Source organism: Danio rerio, chromosome 15 (genome assembly GCF_049306965.1).
Source record: "Danio rerio strain Tuebingen ecotype United States chromosome 15, GRCz12tu, whole genome shotgun sequence".
Classification (NCBI taxonomy): Eukaryota; Metazoa; Chordata; class Actinopteri; order Cypriniformes; family Danionidae; genus Danio; species Danio rerio.
In genome coordinates this window covers 4,680,001-4,699,400 of record NC_133190.1, presented here as the reverse complement: position 1 = coordinate 4,699,400, position 19,400 = coordinate 4,680,001, and the positions used below count along the sequence as shown (strand labels likewise).

The following is a 19,400-nucleotide window of genomic DNA, read 5'->3' as shown; positions in this document are numbered from 1 at the left end:
AAATTGAACACCACGTACACCATCGCGAACGGGCTTGCATTGAGTAAACTAATATCGCTACTCATAAAAATAAACCACATTAACATGTATGCATATAATAAGCTACAATCTGTGTCAAAAGCATTAGTGCAATATCAGACAGCACTTGTGAGAACAGCACAGTTATACCGTTAACAGATTCATTTAAGTGCGTGCAGGGCCGGTGAGCGCTCTGTGTATCTTTTGCTCACTCAGTTATGTTATAAAAATCTATTTTCTTGTGATAACGGGATTTCGTTGAGACATATTTTCCTCACGCTTGCATTTATATATATATATATATATATATATATATATATATATATATATATATATATATATATATAATTTTTTTTGCTTGTTAGTTTGATTAGTGTTGATTTCAAATACAATAAATATGTTTGTATAAAACTTGTAGTAACGGTGCTCATAATTGGTGGGTGCGACTAAATTTTGGCTGATGCGCCTAAATGTTTAAAGTTAGGAGCAACGGTGCTACCAAGCAAAAAGGTTAATTTCGAGCCCTGATGTATATGTATATATCTATATGTATGTATGTATGTACAAAAAATATACATATACAAAAATACAAAGTTTCAAATCAACAAATAAAATATATAGACGAATGTATACAACGCAAAAATAATTAAAGAGAGAAAAAAAACTATCAAACGCAACCACTGTATACACGAATCCACTTACTGAAAAATTGCTCACGGCTCTGCCACAGCACGCTCGCTCGCCAGGTAAACTGACCCCGGGCTGGAGTCTGGCGTCCTTCTTTATGCGCCAGACTCTGCCCATCGATTGGCCTAAGCCATTCAGGTATGCATCTAAAATATCTTTTTCTTAAACTCGCCTTAAGAGCATCTCTTTAAACATGAAACATTCACGTCTGCTTAACAGACAATTAAATACATAAAACGTTAAATACCTACAACCATTAACATCTCTCCTCCTGTAAAACAGGACAAACAACAACGCTGGTTGTACCCACATAAACACAAATGGTACGGTCGGACTTTCAGCGCATGAACTGCCACGGTGCGGCTTCTGATGTCATAAACGCGCACCATTGCTCGGGTTCGCCGGCCTTGCGCTAATGTCCGAATCCCCCTAGACAAACAAACAAACGAAAACACAAAGACAATGGGTGTGTGCAAGTGTATGCTTCATGTGAGACTGTAGGGGAGAGATGAAACTGTGGAGGGATGATGGAATGCCGGTGATATGATTGAAAAATTTGATCGATTATAGGTTCTGAAAGTCGATTTCGATTAATCACCCAGCCCAAACTTTAAATATAGTTGTCTAAATCAGTCATTTAGGCTATATGTTATATATTCAAGCTAACTGTCTGGTTACCGCAAAATAAAATGCAATAAAATAAATACCACATTTATTTAGAGAGTCTTGGACAACCTGTAAAAAACAAAAGTAAAGGACGTTACATCAGGCAGTTGTTTTGGATGAGGTGGCACAGACACGTTAATCCAGCTCAGCCAGAGTCAACTTCAGGTCTGTCGTCCTCTGAAACATAACAAACATTACAAAAATGCCTCAAAGCAAATATCCGCCAATGCCACAATGATGTCATATTACCCAAACTAACATGCAGATTCATCGAGCATAATTGAGTCGTATGGTTTTGTACAGAACAGTGGCCAAAGGGTACCTAGCACAACAGTACGATACCAAAAGAATGGAGCTAGACTTGATGGTTTACATAAAATGGACAAGGGAAATAACACAAGAATGATCATTTTTAAATACACAGCAGCGCACTGTGATTTGGCCTCATCTGCGCAATTGCGATGTACTTCATTCACTTGCCATGCTGAAAACCACAGAAACTCCACGCACACACACACACACACTGACACATGAGGAAAGGTGATGTCAACAACAGGTTTACATGCTAAGAGGTGATTTGACAGGCCTTTGCATGTGCAATGAGCGTGAAAGGTAATCAGAAGCGTACAAAAGCGGCACTGCTATGTTGAGGTTGTAGTCATTCATTCATTCATTCATTTTCTTCCGCTTTTCCGGAGCCGGGTCGCGGGGGCAGCAGTCTTAGGACAGAAACCTCAGACTTCCATCATCCCTGACACTTCCTTCAGCTCCTCCAGGGGGATTCAGAGGCGTTCCAAGGCCAGTCGAGAGATATAGTCCCTTCAGCGTGTCCTGGGTCTTCCCCGAGGTACCCTCCTGGTGGGACATGCCTGGATCACCTCCCTAGGTAGGTGTCCAGGAGGCATCCGAAACAGATGCCCGAGCCACCTCAGCTGACTTCTCTCAATGTGGAGGGGCAGCGGCTCTACTCCGAGCTCCTCTCGAGCGTCAGAGCTCCTCACCCTATCCATAAGAGTGCGCCCTGCCACCCTGCGAAGAAAACTCATTTCGGCCGCTTGTATCCGAGATCTTGTCCTTTTGGTCATGACCATAGGTGAGAGTAGAAACGTAGATTGACCGGTAAATCGAGAGCTTTGCCTTTCGGCTCGGCTTTTTCTTTGTTTTTATTAACAAACAAATATTAATAATGCACATTCCGAACCGCGGTTCACAGGGCACACCAAACTATTGCAGGACAACGGGACGATGTGTTTTTTTTACTGAGAACCATTGCATCCCTACTGCTCGCATACTGTTTTTAGCGTATCATATGGAAGTATGCCATTTTGTAAGCAGCAATAGTCTAGACCAGAAGTCTTCAACCCTGGTCTCAGGGACCCACGGTCCTGCAAAGTTTATTTCCACCTGCTTCAGCGCACCTGCATGTGTGTTTTGAAATTATCTTAAAACTTGATTGGCTGCTACAGGTGGTGTGAGGGTTGGAGCTGAACTCTCCTGGATAATGGGCTGTTAAAGACCTCTGACGTGTTTACCTGTTTGCACTAGGCAAACATTTTAAGAAAAGCAACTGCACTTGTTCGGAAGAAAAGGCCACTTGATTCGAGACCGCAGTCTGCAGTTCAGTTTCATACTTAAGGTTAGGAAAGGAATTTGAACAAACCTCCAACTCAAGTATGAGTATTATAAACAGTGAGGCTTTCCTTAGCACTAATTGGACGAACAAGCCTTTGTTGGGTTCAGTAAACGGAGGTCAGTGAAGCTCATTGGGGAAGGTCCTCAAAAAGTTGCCTGTGATCTCAAGAGTCTTTTTAAAGGACTGTCCTGCAAACGGGTAACAAAGCCAGACAACATACTTGATTTACAGTGCATGAATGAAATCTTTTGTCATAATGTGTTGGCTGCACTGCCCTGCTCTTCTCTTACTCAGCAACAAGTTGTCTCTTTAGTGTCATGTCACCAGAGCAATGTGTCAAGCCACGGTGACCCAAGTTCCCTTACATTTACTGGGTGGCCTCCCCCTCACCCGGGAAGAGAGATTGGGGGGTGGGCGAATGACACAGAAAAGGAAAGAGAAAATAGGAGAAGAGACCTCCAGCCACTTTGAAGCTTCTCTCTGGTTCCTGTGTCGGGCTGCTCCCTCGTGGGACAAAAGGCCTTTATGTGTGGCTCAGGCAGGGGGCTGCTGGGGGGTATTGTGGGACTGGGGCGGTGGGCGGCAGGGCTAGATCCCCCCGTCTATTGATCTGCTGGGTCCATTCTGCCTTACCCCCCCCCCCTTCCCTCCACCACAGCCAGGCTTACCAGCTGTCTGCTTCGAAAACCCCAGCCACAAAGACACACTCAGATCATATGGTCTCCGGCATTAGCATACTTATTGGACCAGAGACTTAAAGGACCTTCACGCAGATCATATTTATTGTTGTGCAACTATGCTTGCCTTTTTGGAATAAAGGTGATCACTGAGCACTTGTGAGGCATGACAACACAAACCATCTCAGCATATGACCTACAACTTGCGGTTTGACCTTTATGCGCTTGCATAGGATGGTTTACTTTAACCAATGTTTACGTAAACATGCATCACAGTTATGCAAGTCATACATTATGCAATCTCTATATAGGGTCAAAATCAGCAACTGGTGTTGGAAGAGATCTACTTTGACTTCATCTAAAGATTCATAAACACTCTGAAGTGTGTAAAGTACTTTGTGGTGTGTTTAAAAGCTTGAAGCTTGAATATCATGCTTTATATGTTGCCAATATTTTAGCATTTTCCCTGCTGCTGTTGTTCAAACTACTTAAGAGGTACTTTATTTATTCATGCTCTACTTGTTCCAAACTAGTTTGAGTTTTCTGCTGAACACAAAAGCAGATCATTTGAATAATGCTGGAAACTTGTTACCATTGACTTGCATAATATTTGTTTTTCCTACTATGGGTGTCAATGGAAACAGGAACAACAGAACAAAAAACATTCAAACTGGTTTGCAACAAGTCAAGGGTAAGTGAACAATGGCAGAATTTGCATATTTTGGGGGGAACAATCTCTTTAATTTGATTACTTAAGTGCTGTCATTTTAAAAGAGTAACTACAAGGTACTACAGTTTGACGTTTGTATTTGTTTGCGCACTCCTTGAAGAGTATCAGAGGTTTCTTTGTATACCCAATGTTTCACCGTTTTGAGCTTCGCAACTAATCACTGACATGTTTGGTAAGCACGTGAACACAATAACCAATTAGAGGTCATTAGGGTCAGAACCAGATTGTTCAGCATGAGCTCTGTATGCTTAAGTTGATCCATTACAGGTTTTTACTGCAAACCTGATTTCACCAAGTAGGCCATGTTCCTGGACTTACATCAATGTTATGATTTCAATCAGCCAATCAGAAGGGACTATTTATGTTAAGTTTAGTCTTGCGGTTCGGTTTATGCACTTTTACATAATTTTTATCCAACTATTCCCCTCTGATTTTGGGAGTAATTTACAGTTATGGTTGGATTTAGGGGTAGGGAATAGGTGTGGATTACATTTTCCAACAAAAATGATGTTCCAGGATCAACACAGATGTTAATCCCGGATCGCAACATACCTGGCAAAATCACAATGTGTGTTTTTCACACAGTGACATTGCACTGCGATTGAATTGAACTTCATTAAATATCGGCATGCTTTCTGTGCATCACCCATTCATAATCTGATTGGTACCAAAATTGGTACAGAGAATTGTGACATTTTACTGGGATTGGAACCAAACCCTACTGAACTCCTCAAATCCACAACGACCATTGTTGGTATTGGTGTATATGAACAATTAAAAATATTAGGTGTGCTCCAAAATGATAATTCTGGATGCATCATAGGCCGAAAACCAAAACCCTAAGTGCTATTAGGGTTGTGCCGATAGACAATAGTATCGTGTATCAACGATAGGCAAAAATATCGCAGAGAGCTGAAACCTATGATGATTTTAAAGACGATATTTAGCTCGTTTCACATTATTGTAGATCTATTGCACGTTTTAAGTGCATTGTTGAATAAAATGAATATTATTATTATTATTTTTAAACATCGTCAATAATAATAAATTAATAACCAATAATATGACAGCTTCAAATAACATCACCTGACCGACACTTTCGGATGAAAATGAACGATTTCGATTGTGCTCTTGCTCTCTCTCTCTCTCTCTCTGTCTGTCTCTCTCTCACTCTCTCTCTCTCTCTCTCTCTCTGTCTCTCTCTCTCTCTCTCTCTCTCTCTCTCTCAGCAGCAGCAGCAGTTGAAGCGCGAGCTGCAGGTGAGGGCACAGCCACCTCTCAGAGCAAATTAGTTTGCAATGTGACAGAGCAGGCCTCAGCTTGCTCTGGTGGGGAAAACTGGGTTCGGGGACCACACAAAAAAATGATATAATAAAATGAAATAATAGGCTAAATAGCAAAACTGGATTTAATTAACAAACAAGTTAAATAAAATGCCTTGATGAAATGAAACAACTGAAGAAGAAAATGAAAGAATTCTGAAACCAGCTCAAATGTTCTGAAATAAGACGTGTTGTGGTCGTTGATCATTTGAGACTGATTTTTAACAGCACTCCCGCAAGATTCTCTCTTGCTTTCACAAAAAAAGCTATTTAAATTTTATGTCCGTTATTAATAGCCTATTTAAGTTTTAAGGGGGGCTAGACTCTCCCTCAAATACACGGAATATACATTCTTGTCTTATTTGCGTTTAATTTGATGGAATGATAAACACGGACATGCGCCTTTTTCAGAAAATAACCTATTTATTTAATTTAAAAATATGTTATGCCTATAATAGTTTATAAAGGCGATTAAAATATATTTATTTAAACTAGCCTATATCAAATTCAATTACAATCTGTATTTTACCATTCGTTTTGGCATTAAAGAATTATTAAACAGATTATTTATAACTTAACAAAGAACATTTTAATGAGCTCAGTGAAACGTTTTAGCTCAAATAGGCCATTTAATATTAGAGGAATTGCCAACTTGCCACAGCCATGTCTAAAATGAAACTCTTATCAGAAATAATAAACACATAACCTATGCCAAGCGCAATATTTGTGTTAGATCTTAGCAAATACAAATGTGACACTGTTGATTACTTTTGTGATGATTAGACCTGAAGCCACGCCGCGCTCACCTGAACAAAAATACATTCGCGCATCCCTAACAATTATTTTCAACTCGTAAGTTGAACATTACATTTGTGAACATTTGTGAAATGTCAGGATGCAGTTTATTTAGTTACCACAGTGTATATAGTGCATTAATGGACTCTGCAATGGCAATTTTCAAAAACTAATATCAGCTTAATTCATATATGTTGCCCCAACACAAATACATTTTGATTTTTTTTTCCCTTCACTTTCGTCATTTGGTGAACTTAGTTCCTCTCCGTTGTCGCCACTGGCTTGCTTGGTTTGTGATTTGTGGAGCTGTGCATTGATGGATTTGCTCTTCAGTGTTTCGACTTTCAGCAATAAAAACTAAACCACACTGAACTGAACCAATCTGAACTCTGAAAACAATTTACTAGAACTTCTACGTTAAGCTGCTTTGACACAATCTACATTGTAAAAGCGCTATAGAAATAATGATGAATTGAATTTATATCATTTTAGCTTCTTGGCAAGACTGGGAAGTAGTTTGAAATTTCCTCAGCTAGTTAAAGAAAGTTATACCATCGACATATGTACAGCCAGCTGCCCAAGTAATGACACATCCAGTTTAATAGCATTTAATGGAGCCCCATGAGGCCTGAGGTGTGCCCCTGTGTGAATGAGCAGCACAGTTTCGATTACTACACAGACTCAGTCACACATGATGCTTGCGGAGTTTTCATTGTCTGCTGTTTTACTATATGAGGGGGAGAGTCCACAGGAGTTCACTTTCTTGATTTTTTTTATATAAAAATGCTGTCCACAGCAACATGCATTGAGACTTGGAATTTTCGCAATAATTGATAGTGTTTGATTATTAATTTAAGGTTTGCAGCATTGATTTTATTTCAGTTTTGTTAGATGCGTTGACCCAAAAAAAAAAAAAATGGCCACACATATTTTGTTGATAAATAAATTGGTAAGTACACTCAACGGCCATTTTACTAAACTTCACCAATTGATGAAAGTGAAGGGGGAAAATAATCACAACGTATTTGTGCTGGGGCAACATCGATGAATTAAGCTGATATTAGTTTTTGCAAATGTAAGTGTATTGCACAAAAAATAATTAAGTTATCCACCAAAAAACATAAGAATTGTGTCAATTCAGCTCAGTTAAAATAAGTAGTTTGGCCAAACATACATTTTTGAGTACACAACTTAAATTTACTAAAATTGACTAACATTGTTAACGTCGAGTTTTTATTACTACAATATTTGTTGAATCCTGATTAATTGATTAAAATTTGTAAGCTAATATTTATTGTTCTGACTTTTTGTCGTCCTTTTTTTTACAGTGTGGTTATTGTTCTGCAGATAAGCCAAGTTTCCATCACAATGCAAATATGTTAAGTTCACCAAAAAAAAAAAAAAAAAGAGTAAACAAATCACAAATGCGATTAAGGTGCGTGGTTGGAGTGGCCAACTGTAGTATTGGTAACCTAGTAACCAACAGTACACAAGGCAAGTATAATAGAGACAGCTGATTGGTCTCGCGGGTGTAATTGCTACATCAAAGTTTATTTAGCAAAGTGTTTCCATAACTCATTCTTGGGTCCAGACAGAATCTGTTGGCATTTTTTGCTATTTCAGTGCAGAATTAAAAAAAAATAATCTGTGGATTTTGGGAGTATCAGGACAAAAAACGTAATATATATGTTATGATATAATATATATATATATATATATATATATATATATATATATATATATATATATATATATATATATATATATATATATATATATATATATAAATATGAAACGATACCCTTTGCTTCATGTTTACATTGCAAATCCAATTAGATCCACTTATTTGTTAAAGAAAGCAAGTCTCTCATATCATAGATCTATACAAGAAAACAGAAAGTATGACTTTTCAAACTGTTTTGTAAAACAAAAACATGAACATTTTCATAGTGGTCAATAATATTCCTAAAATTAATAAAAAAACAGAATAAATAAAAATGTACACACATTTACACCAGTAAATAGACTCAATGATAGGCTGACATAAAGAAATTAACGTAACTTATTAGTTTTAACAAATTTATGTGGATTGAACGTAAAATAAGTTGTCCCCCAAAAAACGTAAGAATTGTGTCGTTTCAGCTCAATTAAAATAAGTAGTTTGAACAAACAGCAAACAAATTTGAGTTTTTTTCTCACTAGTGATGAAGTTTTTATTACAAAAAAAATTGTTGAATCCTGATTAATTGATTAAAATTTAAAAGGTAACATTTGTTGGTCTGACTTTTTGTCGTCATATTTTTTTTTTACAGTGTGGTTATTGTTTTGCAGATAAGCCATGTTTCCATCCTAACATGACACAAATAGTTTAAAGTTCACAAATAATGAGCGAAAAACATCCCAAATGCAAATTAGGTGCGTGATTAAAGTGGCTGACTATAGTATTGGTAACCTAGTAACCAAGTGTAAACAAGGCAAGCATAATGGAAACAACTGATTGGTCATGCGGGCGTAATGTTGATATGTCAAAATTTATACAGCAAATGTGTTTCCTTATAATGTTATTAGGGCCAGACAGAATCTGAAGAATTTTTTTGTTTATCTTTCTGTGCAGAATTAAAAAAAAAATCTGTGGATTTAGTTAGAATGATTTTGGGTCACAGAAAAAAAATATTTTACAAACTGTATTGTTATATTAGTCTATAGTCATTTTTTATTAGTCATTTTTATATTAGTCCTCTAATATATTGCTGAAATTAATTTAAAAACTGAATAAATATAAATTTACTCTCATTTGCACCAGTAAATGAACTCAATGATGGGCTAACATAAGGGAATTAAATTAATTTATTAGTTTTTACAAATTAAAGTGGATTAAATGCAAAATAATTAAGTTGTCCTCCCAAAAAACGTAAGAATTGTTTCGTTTCAGTTGAATTTAAATAAGCAGTTTGAGCAAACAGCAAGCATAAATTTGAGTGCGCAACTTACAGTACATTTATTAAAATCAACTTACACTGTTATCGTAAAGTTTTTATCACAAAAAATTTGTTGAATCCTGATTATTTCATTAAAATTTAAAAGCTAATATAAAATAATAAGAATAATATAGATGTTGAATAAATGAGAATTATATATATATATATATATATATATATATATATATATATATATATATATATATATATATATATATATATATATATATATTTATATATATATATATATATATATATAAAATGGGATATAATATAATAAAGAGAATTCCAAATGCGAATTAAGTGTGTGATTAGAGTGGCTGACTGTAGTATAACAGTAAACAAAGCTGGAATAATGGAGGCAGCTAAATAGTCACATATGTGTAATATTCGATATGTCTATTCAGCAAATGTGTTTTTATCTCCTGATATTAACATGAACCTTATTTCATACATGTCCAAAACCACCTCAAGCGACTATTAAAAAAAACGTTTAGCAAATTTAAGGAAATTTTTGTCAAAATTTGCCATTTCCATCCGCCGTTTCTCATGCGATACTTCAAAATGCGCATTAACACAGGATGTTGGAAGCCCAGCTATAGATGAAAAGATCAATAAAAGAGAATTGAACCCCCCCCCCTCTCTCACACACACTTTCCGGTGGGGGAGAACGTTTGTAGGTTTCATGCTGTGAGGGTCCTGTTAGGTCTCCTCCTTCCACTGTCCCATTTGTCGTCTCTGCTCATCAGCCCTGTCCCAATCATCATCAGACCTGACCTTTCTGACAGGCTTCCTCATGGTCACAGGGGGGCTGAATGTGCGCTTTTGTCACAATGAACTCATACCTGATCACTTTTGTGTGTGTGTGTGTCTACAGGGGACTGTGCAGTTCTGAGCAGGAGGTATTTGAACAGAAAGAGCCCCTGTCATCATTAATATGATGGCCAACACGGTGAGTGTGTTAAACCTGTGTGGATTGTTCAAATGGACTTCGCTTTCATTATGTTCTGGGCTGTTTTTGCCCCATTGACTCATTATAATGACATTTTGTGATTGCAAAGCTGAGCGTTGGTAGTTTTCTCTGTTGGGAAAATGAGCTAAAATTTGTTGTTCATCTTTTGACACCATTAACCCTTTGGATAGGCCTGTGCAAATTTCTGTTTTTGTTTTTTATATAGAGTTTTTTTGAGTGTAAATCAAATGATAGTGTGCGTGCATAAATATACTTACTGGGCTCTATTTCTATGATCTAGGCTCAAAGTCTGAAGCGCATGGCGCAGAAGCATTAACGGTGTGTCTGTATCCACTTTTGCTATTTTAAGGACGGAAAAATAAGCTCTGCGCCTTGGCACATGGTCTAACAGGGTTGTGCTTATTCTCTTAAAGAGTTATGCCCTGGCTTAGCCAGTTGGCATTTCTGTGTGGAGTGTGTATGTTGTCCCCGTGTTAGCAGGGGTTTCCTTCTGGTGCTCCGGTTTCCCCCACAGTCCAAAGACTTGCGCTATAGGTGAATTGAAGAAGCTAAAATGTTTAAATAAAAGCGATACTAAATAATAGTGTGTGTGTGTGTGTGTGTGTGTGTGTGTGTGTGTGTGTGTGTGTGTGTGTGTGTGTGTGTGTGTGTGTGTGTGCGCGTGCGTGCGTGTGTGAATGACTGTGTATGTATGGGTGTTTCCCACTACTGGGTTGCAGCTGTAAGGGCATGAGCTCAAACTTTTCTCCTTGCCATCCCCCTGATCTTTAGCTCCCTCGAGAGATTCTCTATTGGATTTAAGTCAGGACTCTTGCCGGGCCACTGCAAAATGTTAATATTTTATCAGCTAAAAGCTGAGAATTTTTTTTTTTACAATGGTGCGTCTTGTACCTTGTCTTCTTATCTTTTGGGAGAAGAAGTTTCCAGTTAAAGTAAGTAATAAAGTATTTTGCTGATGTAATACTAATATGTTCACCAGAGATTAAAGTTTTTTATTTAAATGAAGCATTTGTTAAAAAATTACAATTGTGAAAAAAAGACAATTTTTTTTATTTTTTATTTTATTGATTTATGAGCATTTGAGAGCTCCCTCGTCCTCCAAAGACTGCAACAGTTTAGAGTCATTCATACCAAAAAACATTCCATGTGACATCAGTGGTTCGGCTGTAATCATGCGAAGCTCTAAGAAAACCTTTTTTGCAACAAAACAAAACAAAACAAAACAAAACAAAACAAAACAAAACAAAACAAAACAAAACAAAACAATGTGAAAATGACTAAATACAACCGAATACCAAACATTATATAAACTTTTAAACTGGAAATTTTAAATCCATTCCAGTCGTGTTTGAGAGCGTGATATGGTTTAGCTTACAGTACTTGTTCAATCACATGGACTGGGCTGTAGATGTTTAAATATGTGATCTGTTGATCTACGCTGCGATCTTTTCACATGAGCAGCTCATGTTTATAGTGTCTCTGTATGTTTTTAATGCAGCTCCATGTGAGTTCTTCAATCTTTCCAAGTTCGCTTAACTCATTTGTTCAGTCATTTTCCTTCGGCTCAGCCTCTGATTTATCAGAGGTCGCCACAACGAAATGAACCACCAACTATTCCAACATACGTTTTACGCAGCAGATGCAACCCAGTACTGGGAAACACCCATACACTCTCACATTCACAAACACACTTATACACCACGGCCAATTTAGTTTACCCAATTGACTTACACAGCATATCTGGACTGTGGGGGAAAGGAAACCCACGCGAACACTGGGTAAACCTGCAAACTCCGCACAGAAATGCCAACTGACCCAGCTGGAACTCGAACCAGTGACCTCCCTGTTGTAAGACAACAGTGCTAACCACTGAGCCACAATGTTGCCGGTGTTGTTAAACTTTTTTGTGAACAATGCAAAGAACAAACACAACCTTAAATATTAGTTTTGCACTGCTACATACACTGTTTACGGAATTGTGTGGTTTATAATGCTATAATAGGAGAAACTAAATGGCATGTCATGAAGATACAAGATGTTCTAACAGTTTCTTAAATTTTCTCCTTGCAAAATAGAGCATATATTTCGAAATGTACATATTAAATACGATTTCCCCTCTGTTTCATTAAACGTATGTCCAGCGCTTCCTGAGAACCTACGCTTAATGTTTAGTTTAAATGTCCGTCTGTGGTGTCGTGTTGATTAAATCATGGTGACATGTTCCGCGACCTCTGACCCCTGTGAATAGATGTCTCTGTAAACTCGACCGACATCTGTTTACTCGTCCGTTTAAAGCAGTGAACTCAATAGATATCCGCAGTGTTTCACTGTCCGTCTCCGCTGATTTGATCTAGCCCTCGGGTCGGAGCATTTTAATAATAACTCAACAGCCGTGAACATGAGGAGAATCATGTAGAAACGACATTTGCTTCTACCCTGTTCAAACTCGTATCTATTCTGCGAGTGCTGTATGTTGGAGCTTTTTTTTGTGTTGTCTTTCTGTCAAGTGTTGCCCCACCACAGAAGCAGACGCCGCTGGTGATACTCTGATATCACACTATCAGCTCAGAAACAGACCTCAGTTCAGTCTGCTGTATTTTCCACAAAGTAGGACACGGTTCAGTACTTACAGTTCTGAACAGGTTTGCATACTATGTAAGACAGGAAAACATTCATGCAGTTTAGTCATTATTTATATAATGTAATATTAAAGGGCCACGAGACACCAAAACACATTTTTTGAGCTGTTGACAGTCGTATATGTGTCCCACACTGCTAAAAACACTATTAGGACACCTATATTTCACTAAAAAGTGTAAATTGGTTGTTTTTGCGTTATTTCAAGCAAATTCGTACTTCTGGTTTGAACAAATTTTTGAAGCTGCGTCACGGTCATGACATAATAGCGTGTATTCCAGCGTGCAGACTGGACGTCTGTGCCAGAGTGTGTCTTATTACGTCTTACAGTGTGTTGCATTAATGCATGAGTAAGGCTTGGTTCAAACCAATCAGCACGCTCTATTGTGCAACTTCATTAATATTCATTACTGTCACAGTGTTTACACGACAGAGACGCCACGTTGTGTTGGCAAAACAAGCGTGAAGTGTTGCTTTTATAGTTTGCTGCAGTTAAGTTTTGTTTTCATTTTCTCTCTGTGAGAGCGCAGCTGGCGTCACGTGTGGATTAACAGTGTACGCGAAGCACGCCAACAATAACTTACGTGTCTAAGGAGGATTATTGTTTACCCGAGAGCTTTTTTCATCTGCAAACGCTGAGATCCGGATTCGCTTGTAGTATTCTCTTTATAAAGACGCGGCTCTAGTTGCTGGTGATTGTCCTGTCTCTACAGATTTGGTTAGTGAGCGACCAGTGCTCTTTGTTTATTCAGTTTGTTCGTATCGAACTAAGTTAACTATTGCACCGAGTGTAAACATGTTAGCACTACAACCAAACTTTAACCTCGTGTAGGGTTTTTACCGCATTTAGTGACCGGAATAACACACGCGGCTTTCTGACACTACCTGCCGTGTGCATCTAAGTTTCCGGGAAATGCGGAGGTTTTTTTCTCTCATTCGCCGTGCGGTATCAAACACTGCATGAAAAATACACGCTTAGAGCAGTTCCTCGAATCAAATATCTTGTTTGTCGCGAGGGGCATGAATGAATTTTCTGAATGAAAGAGCCAAACTGCAGTTAAAGTCCATCATTTAATAATTTGGAAAGTAATTCGACTACAGATGTCCATGTAGGTTAAACACCATCACTTTCTCCTGTGTGTGTGTATTTTGACCCTGAAACTCACGCGTGCCCAAATAGACACTGCCACACCCTCCCACTTTAGTTCCTCAGACATTCCCCCCTAAACAGAGCTGGACACGCCCACTTTGCTGACTTTTTCCAAAGTAGAGGTTTGAAAACACCCTGCTGAAACGAGGGGGTTTCATGACCCTTTAAGTATTTAAAAACACCAGTTGCGTTAACATTATATTCTATGTTGTTTTTTTATTACACTCTTGCATCCAACTAGTACCTATATCAAAGCATTTATGCAATGCCATTCATTAAATTTTCTTCAGCTTAGTTCCTTTATTCATCAGGGGTCACCACAGCAGAATGAACCGCCACCTTATTGACCTTATTCTAAAATGCGGAAGTGCGCCTGTTTTCGCGATTGTCTTAGAACTTCCGATTCAATCGCCTATGGGAGAAATGACTAAGAATAATAAACGGCATGAAACGGTCAACTTACTTGCTCTACAAACAAATGTTTGCAAGACTATACAGACCAAGTAGAATAATATAATAAGAAAATATCAAATTGCAACATCAAACAGCGAAACGAGCAGTTTTTAACGTCAAAAAATGAATGGAAGTGAATGAGACCGGAAGTCTCGAACCAAAAAGATTCAAATGGCAGCGCCCGCTCATCGGCGGAGAATAAGGTGAGTATAGCATATGTTTTACTCAGCGGATGCCCTTCCAGCTGCAACACACACACACACACACAATGACCAATTTAGTTCATCCAATTTACCTATAGCACATTTGCTTGTCCGCTTAGTCCCTTTGTTAATCCGGGGTCGCCACAGCGAAATGAACCGCAAATTTATCCAGCAAGTTTTTACGCAGCGGATGCATTTCCAGCCGCAACTTATTGCGTACACTACGGACACTACGGACAATTTAGCCAACCCAATTCACCTGTACTGCATGTCTTTGGACTGTGGGGGAAACTGGAGCACCCGAAGGAAACCTACGCGAACGCAGGGAGAACATGCAAACTCTACACAGAAACGGCAACTGAGCCGAGGGTCGAACCTAGCAACCTTCTTGCTGTGAGGCGACAGCACTACCTACTGCGCCACTGCTTTGCCCATAGTCTGTCTAAAGTGTTGTAAACAAACTATATAGTATACTATGAGCAGGGATACAATCAGTCAGCGCAGTCGTCCCTCCATAATCAAAAGCAACATTTTGTGTCTGCCGTTTGTTTACTTGTGCATTTTCCCGCACGTGAATTCTGACCAATCAAAAAGCAGTTTAGGAAATACATTCAACAACATCTGGCCAATGAGTGATGTGGATTTTGTCAGATAACTGCATTTTGGTTGTTTTCAACTGGTCACACTGGTTTTTCAATCGTTGTGGTGTGAAAAGGACCCAAAGACAGCAAAAAATCCAACAATTTGTTGCTTTTGGTCTGAACCAAATGAACTGAACTACAGATGTGAAAGCACCCTTAGTGTCCCAGTGATGATAAATATCCAAATTGCACTGCTACGAGTGTGATATTGTGTTCAAACAACAGTTGGACTGTATAATAGTGTGTATAAAAAAGAAAATCAAACACGGAGAGATTCAAAACCCTCTTGTATGAGGAACTACTTTCTTCCACCATTTATTCACATCTGCAGCAGATTTCAGAACAGCAGAAAGCATTGCTCATTTACCAATATACCTAGTTTAAATGATTCTCTAGCGTAATATCTAAAGAGATGACAAAACAGGTGATTTTGCTGACTTTTAAGATTCCATGTGGGCCTGCTTATCACTAACAAGGAATGGGCACAAATGCCATTGGAGACTAGATTAGATATTGCCACCCCTTAACAATACAATAATACATTATGATGCTGACAACATCGCAATCATAACTGGATAAGACAACATATTAACTCTCCATGTGCATTTTACTGGGTTTTACTTTCAATTTTGAGTGCTTATTTAGACACTGTCATCTTCTGAATGGAAGTTATACATGTCTTTGCAATGAAAAACATGGTGCAAGATATCTGTTACTCATCTTTTTAAGGATGGCTTTACTTATTGGAGACAAAGTATTAAACATTGCACATTTACACTCTTTCTCAAATCCTTCTCCTTTTAGATTGGCGCTGCAGCTCTGTGTGGAGACCTCAAGGCCTTTCTGAACCAAAACCTGTCCAAAGGTACTGTGACTGTTCTGTAATATGCACGACACAACATTTGTCTGCAAGTGTGTCCATCATTTCAGGAAATAAGTATTTTGGGGGAGTTTTAGCAATTGCGAGATGTCTCATATACTTATCGTGTATGTAATATAACTGTTTATTAAATCTATTTTATATGTTTAAAGTTAGTGATGTAGAATTGTTAGAATTGGGTTCCATATATTCCCTATATGCTTGCTTCTAATATATTCATTTGGAGTGTAAGGCAATAAGTTATTCTTTCCATTTCATAAATTTCTCTAATTTTTTTTATCCATTGGTCATACGTAGATGGGTCTGATCTGAGCCAGTTAGACGTAATACATTTTAGTGCTGCAGAGAGCAGTATTTGAAATAAAGAAATACTTCTTCGTTCCCTCATGCTCGCAGGCACCATACCTAGGACTGCCACAGTTGGATCAAAGGGAATATCAATACAAAATGTCTCCAAGTACCTTATAGATATTAGGGCTGCTCGATTTTGGGAAAAATCATAATCACGATTATTTTGTTCAAAATTGTAATCACGATTATTCAAAACGATTACTGTTTAAGTCAAAATTATTAGCACTCCTGAAAATTTTTTTAAAATAAATATTTTTAAAATAATAGAGAAAGGAATTTTAACGGTATTTCCTTTAATATTTTTTCTTCTGGAGAAATTATTATTTTGGCTGGAATAAAAGCAGGTTTAAATATTTTGAAACCCATTTTAAAGTTTATAATATTAGCCCTCTTAAGCAATATATATTTTTGATTGTCTGCAGAAGAAACTACTGTTATACAATGACCTGCCTAATTACTCTAATTAAGCCTTTAAATCGCACTTTGAATCTGAATGCTTGTATTTTGAAAAATATCTAGTCAAATATTATGTGCTGTCGTCATGACAAAGATTAAATAAATCAGTTATTAGAAATGAGTTATTAAAACTATTATGTTCAGAAATCTTCTTTTCATTAAAGAGAAATTGGGGGGAAATGGTTGCTAATATTCAGGAGGGCTAATAATTCTGACTTCAATTGTAGATATACAGTTATTTTCCACCCTGCAAACAAAAGATAAATAAATACAATAGAATAAAAATATAAAACAATCTGTGCTTTAAGCATCTTCACTGTAAGAAAAACATTTTAGCGACAAAAGTCCTTCAGTCAAGAGCAGAGAGGCATGTTCTCCATTTGCTGTTTGATTATTAATCATAAAAACAGGCGGCAGCAGGATTATCACGCACTGTCTCTTTAATGGTTTCTCTTTCGCGTGTCTTTTGATTCTCAACTCGTTTGTTTATTACACAAATGAGGGTTAATACGAATAATCACTAAACACCGCGTTTTGACACCTATTTGACCATTAAAGCGCTCACGTTAAGATGACTTTAGATGTGTGCGCACTCCTTGGGCTCTATTTTGACGGTCCATGCGCAGAGCGCAAAACGCAGGGCGCAAACGCTTTCAGGGCGTGTCAGGATGCGTTTTTGCTAATTTAAGGACGGGAAATCTGTCTTGCGCCAAGGCGCATGGTCTAAAAGGGTTGAGTTTATTGTCTTAATGAGTTATAGGTGTGTTTTAAGAATAAACCAATTAGAGTCTCATCTCCCATTCCCTTTAAGAGCCAGCTGCGTCGCGCCAAGAGCGCATTCGCTATTTACTGGACGCAAAGTAAGTCTAAGTGGAAAAAATGAGCATTTCACAAGTAAACAGTTAAGAGTTAACAGTTTTTTTAACAGAATCTACTGCGTGAGAATGAGAGATAATGGATCACTTTCACATTCGCTCTTGGATAGGGAAACCTTTACGCACAGACATCAATTAGTCTATGAATAAATACTTTTGTTTGTTAAGCGCAAATATTTGTTTCAAAACTATTTCTAAATTCAGTTGTAATTTCCAGCAAATGAATAAAAGAACAATAATAACAAAATGTGCTCAAAAACCTGAGTTATATCCTAAAACACATGCTGTGCCCCATATGGTCTAAAACCTGACAGGTGGGCAAATCTAAGCTTGTTTTTAATAAAACAAATATAAATATGGATATATTTAGTAATACTGCTAATAATAATAACGTTATACAAAAGCAAATTGTTATGAATGAACTGAAAAAGCCTCCCGAGATGAAGTAGACATAAAAGCAGTGATTTTTCATATTTATGTAGGCTGGAAAATAATGTTTTGTAATATTTTAATCCTTTATATTTATATCCTATATCTATTCTTATTATATCCTTTATATATCCTTAATATTTAAATATTTTCATATGCAAATATATTTGCCTATTGCTCTCTTGTGCGTATTAAGCAGTGTGTAAGCGAGGCACAACTCTGCGCCGGAGTTTAGACCGGGTTTGTTTTGGTCTAATGAAAAATCTATTATAGTTTCTCAAAATAGCAACGCGCCAGCAGTCCGCCTCAGAACGCCTTCATTTTTAGACCAGAACACCTATGGGCGCACAAATGAGCGCTAATGCATTTGCTATTTAAACAGCGTAGCGCAACGCCTCAAAACGACTCTTGCGCCAAGCTGAAACTACCAAAAGACTATTGCGCCGCGCCTTGCGCCACACTGCACCGGGTGTATGATAGGGCCCCTTGTCTCAGTGTGCGAATGAGACCGAATGCTGACTGCATGCTTCTGTTCTGTGTGTGCGCGGCACACAGAGTCATGCGGTCTTTCGTGCTTTTAAGAGCAACACGTGTACACCTGGAAAGGGGGCGGTAAATTATGCAATAATCGTTTATCTCTATTAATGGTTTTTCATAATCGTTAGAAGCCAAAATCGAAATCGGATTTTCGATTAATTCCACAGCCCTAATAGATATCATTCCAAAATTGCTGCAGTTTTGGGCAATACCAAAAGATATGAGAGTGGTTCCCTAAATGATCACCACATTCTCTCCAGCATCTATTAGATGAGCCTATTCTTATCTTTGCTTCGATTTGTGAGGTGC

The 19,400-nt window shown here is 37.8% G+C and overlaps 1 protein-coding gene and 1 long non-coding RNA gene across 2 annotated transcripts in view; one reads left to right on the top strand and one right to left on the bottom strand.

Moving 5' to 3' along the window:
* si:dkey-35i13.1 overlaps window positions 1-19,400 on the bottom strand; it is a 270,744-nt gene that overhangs the window by 133,590 nt on the left and 117,754 nt on the right. The gene's annotated exons all lie outside the window — the stretch shown is intronic.
* The window catches only part of tfdp2 (transcription factor Dp-2), a gene marked incomplete at its 5' end in the record, with an annotated part of 71,602 nt that continues 62,583 nt past the window's right edge, over window positions 10,382-19,400 (top strand). The window contains 2 exon segments of the mRNA NM_198208.1: window positions 10,382-10,458; window positions 16,368-16,428. Coding sequence (NP_937851.1) covers window positions 10,444-10,458; window positions 16,368-16,428 — 76 coding nt within the window.